The sequence below is a fragment of the Vombatus ursinus genome, unplaced genomic scaffold (assembly GCF_900497805.2).
Source record: "Vombatus ursinus unplaced genomic scaffold, bare-nosed wombat genome assembly UNPS02010394.1, whole genome shotgun sequence".
NCBI classification, from domain to species: Eukaryota; Metazoa; Chordata; class Mammalia; order Diprotodontia; family Vombatidae; genus Vombatus; species Vombatus ursinus.
Window position 1 is genome coordinate 21556 of NW_020950172.1, and position 12065 is coordinate 33620.

Here is a 12065-nt window from a genome sequence, read left to right on the forward strand (position 1 = left end):
CTTCATCTGTCCCCAGAAAGAGAGTGTGCTAGAAAGGGGCTGGGGTTCTAAGTTAGTCATTAAAACCTCCCTTGTTGATCAGGACGAGCTCAGCAATCGATCAAGTGCTTATGGATGCTCAGCAATCAGTTTATTGGTATTGATCACACAGATGGAAATAATGTGAAGTTCCAAATAACCTAACTAGGGCGAGGGGAGAAAGTGTTCATCTCTGTGTTCAGGTTGGAAAGGCAATCAGCATCCATTTGGAAGCTTCAAGAAAACTTCTAAAAATTTTCCAAATTTGGGAAGCTTCAGTTTCAAATTCAAGTCTTTTGATCTCTCGTGTAAATGGCTATGAAGGGGAAAGGGCAGAGGAAAAAAACTAAAACCAGGGGGTGAGGTCAATGTCTCTCCCCACCTAGTCACATTCTTGGCCATATTTCTGCCTTCATTACATATATCAGCCAGGTTTAGTGGCACACACCTGTAATCTCTCCTGCAGAGGAGGCTAAGGCTGGTGGATTGTTTGAACTTGGGAGAATGGAGTTAAGGCAGATCAACTTTCCCAGGTTGCCTAGGGAGGAGCAGCCTCTCCCACATTGAAACAGAGCAGGGCAAATTAGCTGTGTCAATTAGCATTGGTTTGGGCCTGGAAATGGCTTCTATACTTCCAGGAAAGGAAAACTGGTTCAAATAGACAGATATGGACAGGATATAGACAGACAGACAAACAGATAGAGACATAGAAAGGTGATAGATGAATAGATATATAGGTCAATATCTATTTACATATATCACCTCTATTTATATCTCTTGCTTATCTATCATCTCAATCTATCTCTAGGTCTTTCTCTACATTGATATGTATATCCATCTGGCCAACAAGATGTTCATAAAGTGAAGCTTGCCTAGTATCTTGGCATGGTCTGTGCTAAATGAATCTCTGTTCTTCTGGCAGCTAAGCCTTACAGGATCAGAGGACCAGAGATTTAGAGCTGGTCCAACCTCCCCACTTTACAAGGGAAGAAACTAAGGACCACAGAGGTGGAAGTGACTATATCTAGTAAGCAGCTGAGCTGGGATTTAAACCCAGGTTTCCTCTGTACAACTCATACCCTGAACCCCCCAATACTGTAAATAATACAGATAACTCTAACTATTAGAACAAGGGCACCAGGATAAGGAAAGTGTCCTGAGGACCTCAGTGGACCTCAGGGAAGTCCCGGCAAATATCACCCATATCATCTCATTCAGACTCCAGGAAAACTTGTGGGGACTTTTAAAGTTCAATAATCTCTTTTAGCTCCCTCCGAGTTCACAACCAGGAACCTTGAAAGTAAACACAGGCCTGGATAGTTTGTCATTCACCATACTAACTGACCTGGGCAAAGAATGACAAAAGGAACAGTAAAACATATCATTAGAACAGAAAAAAATTCATAAAGTCACTGTGACACACAAGCCTAAATGTGGCATCCTCCTTCTTCCTGGGAGGTTTGGGAAGTGAGAGCCTACAAATTCAGTGTCCCTGGAGGGAATACATTTTTAAAATCCTTCTGAAACTGAATTGAAGGGCAAAAACTTCAACCAAATAGGGCTTATATCTCTGCTGTCAGTCTCTGCATCCAAACCACAATTTCAATGTCTTCTCTCCTTGTTCTTTGGAGCCTCCTGGACAATCAGGCACCTCTGGGATACCTGGACACTGTCAAAGTGGCCTTTAGTGCTCCAGGGGTCTTTAGGCAGGAACACAAAACCCAGAAGAAATCTCCTTTCCCTCCAACATTTGTACAAGTCTCTTCCCTCAACTCTGAGCACAATTTAAGGCTGCATTGCCTCCATGGCATATAATATACTTGAAGCATAGTAACTGTCAGCCCAAATGCAAAATTCTGCTACCAGAGCAAATTAACCTGAATGAGGTGGGGGTGGGGAATGATGATGATGGTGATGATGATGATGTGTGTGTGTCTGTTATGGCTCCTCTTGTGCATCACTGAGGTAGATTGGAGAAAGAGATTGTAGGAGTTGAGGAGGCTGAGAAAACAGAAGACCAATGCATTTAGAGAGCCAGGGTACAGAAGAATTTGAGCTGAATATGGAGCAGAACCAGGAAAACAATGTATACAACAACAACATTATAAAGACCGTCAACTTTGAAAGACTTAAAAAACTCTAATAAATGAGATGACTTATCGTGATTCCAGAGGAGTCATGATAAAATCTACCAACCTCTGGACAGAGAAGGGATGTACTCAGAATACAGACTGAAACACACGTGTGTATATTTGTGCAGGTGCAGATGCAACCAAGATGAGAATTTATTTTGCTTGACCACACATATTTGTAGCAGGTAGTTTTTCTTCTTTCTTTTTTGTTTCCTGGTGGGGAAGGTGAGGTGGAAGGGAGAGAAAATAGATGTTCATTTTTTAAAATGATTTTTTTTAAAGTAGAGTGATCCAAGGGATGTGAAGCCTTCAGGAGAAAGTTCAATGTCAGTTAGTATAAGAAGTTAGAAGGAATCTGAGAGGAAGATATCTAGGATGATATGTAACATCAGCTTCAATAGTTTCTTCCACAAAGAATGTAGAAACTGTTACGGTATCTTTAAGAGGGAATAGAATCTTAGAGAGACAGTTTAACTGTCATTCTATGAGGAATCTATGAGAAGACTGAAAGTTTAAACTATTAATGTGATGACTAAAGAAAGGAATAAGTAAAAGGACTAAGAGAACTTATTTCCTGACAGGATTGGGTTTAATGCTTTTCTTGGAAGGAAATATGAAGAAAATTCTTGAGAAGAGACTTCAGTTGGTACCCTGAGAGAAATGAGTGGTGGGACTGTGTTTCCAGAATTGAGAAGTCAGTGGTTGTAATGATGCTTAAAGGTGACTTCAGCTGTGGTCTTTTTCATATGTGATTACATTATAAATAATTATTTATGGTTTTCTTTCATTTTGTTACACTGTTACTAAAATAGTCAATAACCTTGTGCTTATTTAAATTTAGGGAGGCCCAGAGACAGAGAGTTTCTACATTTCATGGGGTTAAGAGCTAATTGTTTAATTAATCAGAGAAATGTTACAATTTGTCATTAATAGCAGAATATGTACTTTGATTAGAATCTGGGATGAGAATGAATAATGAAAATGTCTTGGAATTCATTCAGTATAACTCCCTCATTTTGCATATGAGGAAACTGAGGCTCAGAGAGGAATAATAATCTGGAGGTTACTTTGTGGTTGCCTCCATAGAGAATCAAACCACCCAATTAGGGTGTAGGTTGCTTTCTCCTGGCCAAAGTAGTACTACTTAATCTCTAGAAACTGTCTAATTCCGTCATAGATGAGTGAGGCCAAGAGGTGTTTGGATCTGTAGATGCTACAGAGAGAAAGAATGTTCTATCACTACTTAAGCCCACCAGGCGGAGAGAACCTGCATCAGACACCAGCGGTGGATAGGATTCCTCTCAGATGCCAAGCAGCTTCTGGGTGGTGAAGGCACATATCCCTACCTTCCTTTTTATCCAATATACTGCCAAAGAAGAAAACAGGTTTTGTCTTTGACGTGTATTCTTATTCCAAATGTCCAAAGCCAGGAGGCATAGGCGATGATTGTGTCTTTTGTCACAATGACAGCCCATGGCTTCTCCTCTCACTTGGGATTTGTGGGTTAGGGGACTTCTTTTCCTGTCGAATGTGGAACAAGCAATGCTTTTGCATTTCTAGGCAAGATAAGAGTCCAAGGAGGAGACAAGTGCTCAGGACGTGTGGAGGTCTGGCATGAAGGCTCCTGGGGCACAGTATGTGATGACTCCTGGGATCTGGCTGATGCTGAGGTGGCCTGTCAACAACTGGGCTGTGGCTCAGCCTTGGGTGCCCCAGGAGAGGCTGCATTCGGCCGAGGAATTGGGCCCATCTGGCTGAATAATATTCATTGCAAAGGAAATGAGTCCTCTCTTTGGAACTGTATTGCTGATCCCTGGGGGCAGACAGATTGTGGGCACAAAGAAGATGCTGGTGTGAGGTGCTCAGGTAAGGGTCTGAGAACCTAGGCTGAGGCTAGCAACCTGGCCACTGGAGACTATGTCATAATGGCTTGGGGTAGTGGGGAGACAAACTGGTAGAAGGAATGAAAGGCATTGGTTACTGCTGCCGAAGTCTGTGATCACACTCTGACTTCGATCCTATTATCTTAATACCTCCCAGTCCTGATGGAGGGAGATGAGGAGATTCTGATACGTGCAGAAAGGGGGACTTGGGAAGGTGACAGTGGGACTGAGCCAGGCAGGAAGTGGCCTAGAACCTTGTTTCCTGCGCCCAGAATACAACTGGCCTCCTCCTTCCTCCTCCAGGTGTTCCCATGACTGCAGAACCTCAGGAATCCTCAGGTACAACTCCCCTATCCATGAGGTCACTATGATGAAGTTAACAGGAGGGAGGGGGCTCCAATAACTTGTATGGGGGCAGCTCAGTGAAGAGCAAGCCAGGTCTGCCTCTGTGTGACTCCCCCCCACACACCCCGCCATCTTCTGAGACTGTTCCACTCTCCTAGACCAATCTCTGATAAATCCTATTCAGGTATTGGGGATGCAAGAATATCCCTCAGATACACACCCATCTGGAAATGGCCCCAATGACCTGCTTCTCACTGTTTGAGCAGCTTTAGTTCTTCTGACAACCTTTCTGTAAGGAGAAGCACAGGACCTCTCTATTCCCCACCACTAGGCTATTGGTGCTTTCCCTGAAATAGACCCATTTCCAATCCCTCACCTGTGCTTGGACATTACTGAAGGACCTAATGCATTGAAGAGACAGGGGATTTAGGTGCCAGATAGTAGTCGATAATGAGCCAACAAGTGCATTTGGAATTCCATGAGGATCCCAATGTCTTTATCTGGATGTATTGACTGGCCTTTAGCTCATTGGACATCATAAGAGGATCAGGGACAGAGAGCCCATGGCATTTCAGCAGGAAACCAAGTCATTGCGTATCTCTTTCATAGGTCACAAAGCCTTCAGGTTGTTCTGGATCCTTGGGGTCATCCTGATAGTACTGTTCCTGCTTGTTCTCTTCCTGCGGTCCAAGGCTAGAAGATGGACTTACCAAGTCAGAGGTGTGAACCCCATTAGCCTGTGGCTCAGGAGGCCTAGTGGCACTGGGTTCTCTAGGACAGGACACTCATCTTCAGATGATCAGGGCCTAAGGGTGGGGCCTCAGGTTTGGGGTGAGAGTTTCCAGTGTGGTGAAACCTACCAGGACAGAGTGAATTGATCTCTTTAAGGGATCCCTACCCCAGAACTTGAGGAAGGGCACCTGATGGAGCCAATGTGTCAGCTCAATTGTTTCAGTATACATAATTGGCAGGGTTTGGCGTGAATATATGACCTGTTGACCTCTCCTGAGTATCCTAAGATAGGCTAATGAAGGACAGGTGGCCAAGGGCTGACATACAAGAGAAGGAGGACATAAGACACAACTGGAAGTCTTGTAAACAAATGTGGAATTCCAAAGAAGTATCATATCTGGGAAAAGAATCTGGAAAGTAGATAGACCATGGGGAAGATGAAGAAATACCCTTAGGGTTGTGAATACATGTCAAGCTAAGAAAATGGGAGTCTTCATTTAATGAGAGGGATATTGATCCATCTGGGGAAGTAGTGATGAGGATGGCAAGAGTTGGGATGTCAAGATGTGACCCCTTAGCCTGAGACCTCTCTGTTCTCATGCTTTTCCCAAGTAGGAAATCTTCTTCAGGAAGCTATTTACAAGAAGATGAATGTTCACCAGAAGGAGGATGAAGACCTACATCTATTCAACCACCCAGGTCTGTGAGGCTCAGGGGCCTTTTGCTCAGTTGGAGGGGCCTCCCATGATGAGATTGGCCTCTAAATGCCCAATAGAGAATAAACTATATCTACAGGAAGGAGTAAATCCCTGAAAAGATCTACTTGAAATGACTCATACCCAAGAACAACCATCCTGGGGCTGGCCCACAGTTCATCTGGCCCCATATTCTGACTTTGATGAAGCTCCAATGACCTCATAGGAAGCCATAGAATTAAACTCCCTTTGTTCCTTCTAATAACTGATCTTTATAGGATCATGGTATCATAGATTTAGAGCTTAAAAGGATCTTAAAAACCCTCAGATCCAACTCCTGAATTTTACAAATGAATATACTGAAGCTCAGACAGGTTAAGTGACTTGCCTACAGTAACACAGCTTGTAGGTGTCTAGAGTGGGATTTGAACCCAGGTCTTTTTACTCCAAGCCCAGGGTCCTATCTTCTGTACTATGCTGGAATACTTGTATAGTGCTTTGAGGTTCACAAAGTCCTTTACATACAATATCTCATTCATATATCACATGACAGTGTAGGCAAAGCACTTTGCCCATCTTAAAGTGTTAGAGAAATGTCAGTTATTTCATCCCTTCTTAGCCCTTCCCTGGCTCCTCCTAACTCCTGCCCCTGTCTTCTCAGCTGAGAAGTTTGCCTTATAAAGGATCTTGAGATCACTCAAGAATATCTCCCACTCTTCTTCACTGAATCTTAGTGATATATCACTTATATCAATCTGCATTCAGACTCTATAGTTCCTTCATTGGATATGGAAAGCATTTTCCATCTTGAGTCTTTCGAAATTGTCTTGGATCACTATATTGCTGAGAACTAAGTCTATCGTAGGTGATCATCACACAGTGTTGCTGTTACTGTGTACAGTGTTCTCCTGGTTCTGATCACTTCACTCTGCATCAGTTCATGTAAATCTTAAGTTTTTTTCTGAAATTCACCTTCTCATTATTTCTTATAGCACAATAATATTCCATTACATTCATATACCACAACTTGTTCAGCCATTCCCCAATTGATGGGCATCCCCTCAATTGCAAATTCTTTGCCACCACAAAAAGAACTGCTAGAAATATTTTTGTACATGTGGGTCCTTTCCCCTTCTTTTTTGTTTGTCTTTTTTTTTTTATTTAGGCAATTGGGGTTAAGTGACTTGCCCAGGGTCACACAGCTAGTAAGTGTCAAGTGTTTAGTCTGAGGCCAGATTGGAACTCAGGTCCTCCTGACTTCAGGGCAGGTGCTCTATCCACTGTACCACGTATCTGCCCCCTTCTTTCCTCTTTTTAATGATCTCTTTGAGATACAGACCTAATGTGGTATTGCTGGATCAAGGGTATACACAGTTTCATAGCCCTTTGGACATTTTCTAGCCTACTTCTTTGCTTTAACTCTATTCTTATGTGAGGCTCTACTTCTGGAGTGGTGTGGACACTGTTTCAAGTTTCAGGTTTTAGCTGTTTCCAGAGATAATTGTGGGCACCTGTAAGTTCTTGATTCTTCTAAGGTAGTATGATCTAGGGAGAAGTGTGTTCACTACTCTCCTGGACTGTGCTCTTGTCTGTGAGTGACCACAAGCACTCTTCTACTCTGGGACTGTGATCATGGTCCCCACTCCCTTGTGGACACAAGCTCTAGTGTGCTAGTGCTCCTCCTTGCCCTGGGACTGAGACCCAGGACTGTGACCCAGATTCAAATACGAGCAATGCAACAGCATCTTGCCCCTGCTGCTAATCTCCTTTTGACCAATTGTCTGCAGGCTGAGAGGTGTGGAAACCACCACTACCACTATTGATTCAGTTATCCCAAAGGCTATTGGTCAGTGTGCTGGGGTATGGCTTGTACTGGACTGTGCTCCACTCTCACCTTGGTGCAACAGAACTTTCCTGCCAACCTTCTAAATTATCTTAGTCTAGAAAATTTTTCACTCCATCCTTTTGTGTGTTCTGCCACTCCAGAATTTGTTTTGAGGCATTATTTAAAATTGTTTAGAGGGATTTGGGGGAGACCTCCGGTGAGTCCCACCTTCTCTCCACCATCTTGGCTCCACCCTCCTGTTTTTCCTATTTCTTATGGAAACTGGAAAGCTGAATTTTGAGCTAAGGAAAATTTAAATTCTCCAAACTAATAGCATAGACATTCCTGTACCCATGATATCTAAAGTCCTTTTCAGAATTATGCAGCAAGCAAAGCTTGAGAGGAGCCCCTCACATCCCTTTTTCTCTGGGTCTCCCCTCCAAGTGGGCAATGGTTTTCTTCTTTCTTCACCTACCACCACACCTGGGACATCAAACTGACCCCATGTTCTCCAAGTATCCTGCCTACTGTTTTCACCCTGTAATTTGGTCTTCCTGAGCAGGGCTGCACATTCAGCAATGACCTGAGTATCCCTGAGGCTACTGTGAGGAGATTGCACAGTCAACTGGGCCGGCTAGTCTAAGATAAGATGCAAATGGGGGAAATGAGGATGTCATTTTTGATAGAGATCTTTGAGGAGCCACTGATGATGAAGCTGCCAAGCACCTTTTCAGGTCTTTGGAAAAGTTTTTAATTAAAGACACCTCTCTATAATCTGACTCCAACTTCTCCCAGCCCCACCACTGAGCCTCCTTGCATTCACCTTTGTCTACAGGATCAGAGCCTCATTAGATCTATAATAGGAGATTTCCTTAGTTGTTCTAAGTTGTTCATTCACTCTACAGGGAGGGAAGGAGGCTTTTCATCATTCTTATTAAACATTTTAATCCTTTCAGAGACTCCTAATGGCTTAAGTGGTGCTCCGGGATCTGGTTCTGAAGTTGCTGAAGAAGTCTCTGAGCCTGAACCATGTCCCATTTTCTGGATTAACAAAGGGGATGCCTTGGCAACCCCAGAAGAGAGGAACAGGAACAGAAATTCTACAAGTGAGTGGGCAGCAAATGTTCATGTTCTGTGTGTAGCTTTAGGAGTCAGTTTGAAAGCTCCATGACACCTCTGTGATCAGGAGCAAGCATGGGAGATTACAGAGCTGCTCTAGTCAAGGGGTTGAGAAGCATGCTGAGAGTTTATGCCTGGGCATTGGGAAGCCCATGTCAGGGCTGAGTTTGGTATAGAGATACAAGATACAAAGTGCTTCATGTCCAGACTGTACTTGGCTGGGCTTTCAGGTCCACGTCTTTGGAGAAACAGTTAGTCCCTTTTCTAGTACTACCCAGACCAACTGGAGAAGCACAGCTGGAGTTGGAAGACATGAGGTTTTATCATTTCCTAAATATATCTAGAAGGAAAACTTTGGTGTGATAACAGAGCCTGCAGCTCTACAATGTGAGTTACTCAAGATCTACAACACAGGCTATTGACCATACAGGTGTTCATTATGTGCATGTTTGTTCCTCTAACCTTTTAGGAAAGACTTCTTTATCTTCTTCAGTCTCAGCTTGTCAGTTCATTGTTGTAAGGCACTCCTGGTGAGAAAATGCCCCCTATGAGTGCAACTGGCCTCTGTTCTGCAATTTAGAGTGTTAGAGTGTTGCCTCCAACACCAAAAGCTTAAATGACTTGTCCATAGTCATGTAGCCACTATGTGCTAGAGGCAGGGCTTGAACCCACTCTAATCATAACACCATTACATCAGGGTTAGGGTCATGCCTAGGGTTAGACTTAGAATGACCTATTTGGGTCCATTAGAATCTAAGATTCTTGAGAACAAGGACTGTTGATTACTTTTGTATTTGTATCTCCAGTGCCTGGTACATAGTAGGTGCTTAATTAATATTTGCTCATTCAGCATAGTTTCTATATATCTTGAATATCTAAATTTTATGCGGATGTTTAGGTGAAAATTTGTTCCTAATGGCAGTTTCTCTTTTTATTATAATTGCATTGATTTTGTTCCTGCATGAGATTTTAAATTTTTATTTTGCCTTTTGTAACCTTCTTTATTCCCTGCATTAAAAAAAAAAAACCTCCTCTCCTATGGTTCCACCTTCATTCCTGTCTATTTTTGTTGTGGTTGTGGTGGTTGTGGTTATGGTATGACATTTACATTTGGAGCCTATATATTTCATGAGGTTGGGCTAGTTGGCACAGTAGATAGATCTCCAGGCCTCATTTTCCCGAGTTCAAATCCAGCCTCAAATGCTTATAAGCTGTGTAACCCTAGGCAAGTCACTTAATCCTATTTGCCTGAGTTTCCTCATCTGTAAAATGAACTGGAGAAGGAAATGGCAAACCAGTCTAGTATCAATGCCAAGAGAACCCCAAACGGGGTCACAAAGAGATGGACATGACTGAAATGACTGAACAACAACAATAACAACAACAACATATTTCATAAACTCCGATAATAGGGAAGTATTACCTCCAGGGTCAGATATAAAGTCAAATATTTAAAGCTCTTAATGACTTGGGCCTTTCAACCTTTCCAGTCTTCTTCCACTTTGCTTTAAACTTCGCTTAAAGGACTTTGCAAACTTTAAAGTACTATATAAAAGCTAGCTGTTGTTATTGTCACTTTTGACGATGATGATGACAATGATGATGACGATGATGATGAAAACTCTCCATATGCATAATGGGACCTATAGTCCTAACCCTTTTGTAACCCTAACATCCTAATCTGAAAAGAGGAAATAGTAATATATTTTCCTTGTTCTTTTTAGGTCAACATCTACAAGCCCTTGAAAGAGACACCACCTTTTGAATAGAAGTTGGGAAAAACTGTCCCTTGGATAAACACCATTGCGATGTGGAGCTCAGCTTCTCTGGGTAGGACTAAAAAAACAGCTAAGTTTGGAGGGAACTGGCGACTAGGATGACGAGTCATGTGTGTTGTTATTGTACCCTTCCTTGGGAATGGAATAAAGAAAAGTGACACTGCTTGAGATCCACATTGGCCTGTTCTTCTCCCAAGACTCTTTGATCGCTTAGATGTGCTTCACTCCCAGGAGAGCTGAATCTAATCAAGGGCAATTTATCTATTTCTGGTTTGTGCCTAGTTCATTTTTTAATTGTCCAAAATGACATATGATTATACGCTCAAGTCCCTTCACAGGACAGCCAAGATAACTTCCTAGTCTGTGACTGTTGCACTGCAGGAACTACGATGAAGAGATTCAGTGAATCAAGTCATATTCCAGGGAAACATGGTTTTGGGGGAGTAAGAAAGACTATTTATGGAACAAAAAATGTGGGGGGAAAGGACACTGTGAAATGCAACAGAGTGTCCAGACATTCATGGATCAATTTTTCCCCCAGATTTGGGCTCCTGAACATGCTTGACCACTATGACAATCTGTATCTCATACACACACACACACACACACACACACACACACACACACACACATTGTTGGGCTGATTTGCATTGTTTCATGGCATCAATTCATACAGTCATTCCATATATCTCTCATTTCTTGATGTTAGTCATTTCTAATAGCACAATAAACATCCATTCATATTTCACATGTTTTGTCATTCCCCAATCAATGGGCGTTTGTTTTATTTCCAGATTTTGCTAACCACAAAAAGTGTTGCTGTCAAGTCAGTCAACAAGCATTTCTTATGCATACACTATATGCCAAGCACTGTGCTAAGTGCTGGAGATACAAAAAAAAAAAGAAAAAGGCAAAAACAGTCCTTGTCCTCAAGGAGCTCACAGTCTAATAGGGGAGACAACATGTAAACAATTATGTGCAAACAAGTACCAGGATTTATTGGGGATAATCTCAGGGGGCAGGCATTTGCATTAAGGGGGATTGGGAATGGTTTCTTTCAAAAGGTAGGAGTTTAGCTGAGACTCGAAGGATGCCAGGGAATCCAGCACATAAAGACAAGGAGATAGAGTTCCAGGCATAGAGAACGGTCAGTGAAAATGCATAGTCATGAGATGCAGTGTCTTGTGAAAAGAACAGCACGCAGGTCAGATCCACATACTGAGTTGCAGAATGCAACTGGAGTAGAGAAGGGGTGAAAAGAGTGGGAAGACAGGAAGGGGACAGGCTTTAAAGGACTTTCTTTAAAAGTCAAACAGGACTTTATATACTCTCTCCCTGTATTTTCTTCCTCCTTTTGACATGGGCCCAGAAATAATCAGATAAAAAGACATGAACAATTCCTTTACTTTTCCTGCATAATTATAATCTTTTTCCAAGATGGGTGGACCAATTCTCAACTCCACTGATGGTGTATAGGTCTGTCTTTCTTCCCATAAACCTTCCAATATAGTTCCATCTTTGTACACTGTCAGAGTTGT

General features: G+C 42.5%; 1 protein-coding gene across 1 annotated transcript in view; it reads left to right on the forward strand.

Annotated features, from left to right (window-relative positions):
- The window catches only part of LOC114037386 (scavenger receptor cysteine-rich type 1 protein M130-like), a gene marked incomplete at its 5' end in the record, with an annotated part of 31046 nt that extends 19771 nt beyond the window's left edge, over positions 1-11275 (forward strand). Inside the window, 6 exons of the mRNA XM_027854229.1 lie at positions 3711-4016; positions 4337-4372; positions 4988-5098; positions 5726-5809; positions 8587-8736; positions 10474-11275. Of these exons, the coding sequence (XP_027710030.1) occupies positions 3711-4016; positions 4337-4372; positions 4988-5098; positions 5726-5809; positions 8587-8736; positions 10474-10514 (728 nt within the window). The remainder of the gene's footprint in view (positions 1-3710; positions 4017-4336; positions 4373-4987; positions 5099-5725; positions 5810-8586; positions 8737-10473) is intronic.
- Between the last annotated feature and the right edge of the window lie 790 nt (positions 11276-12065).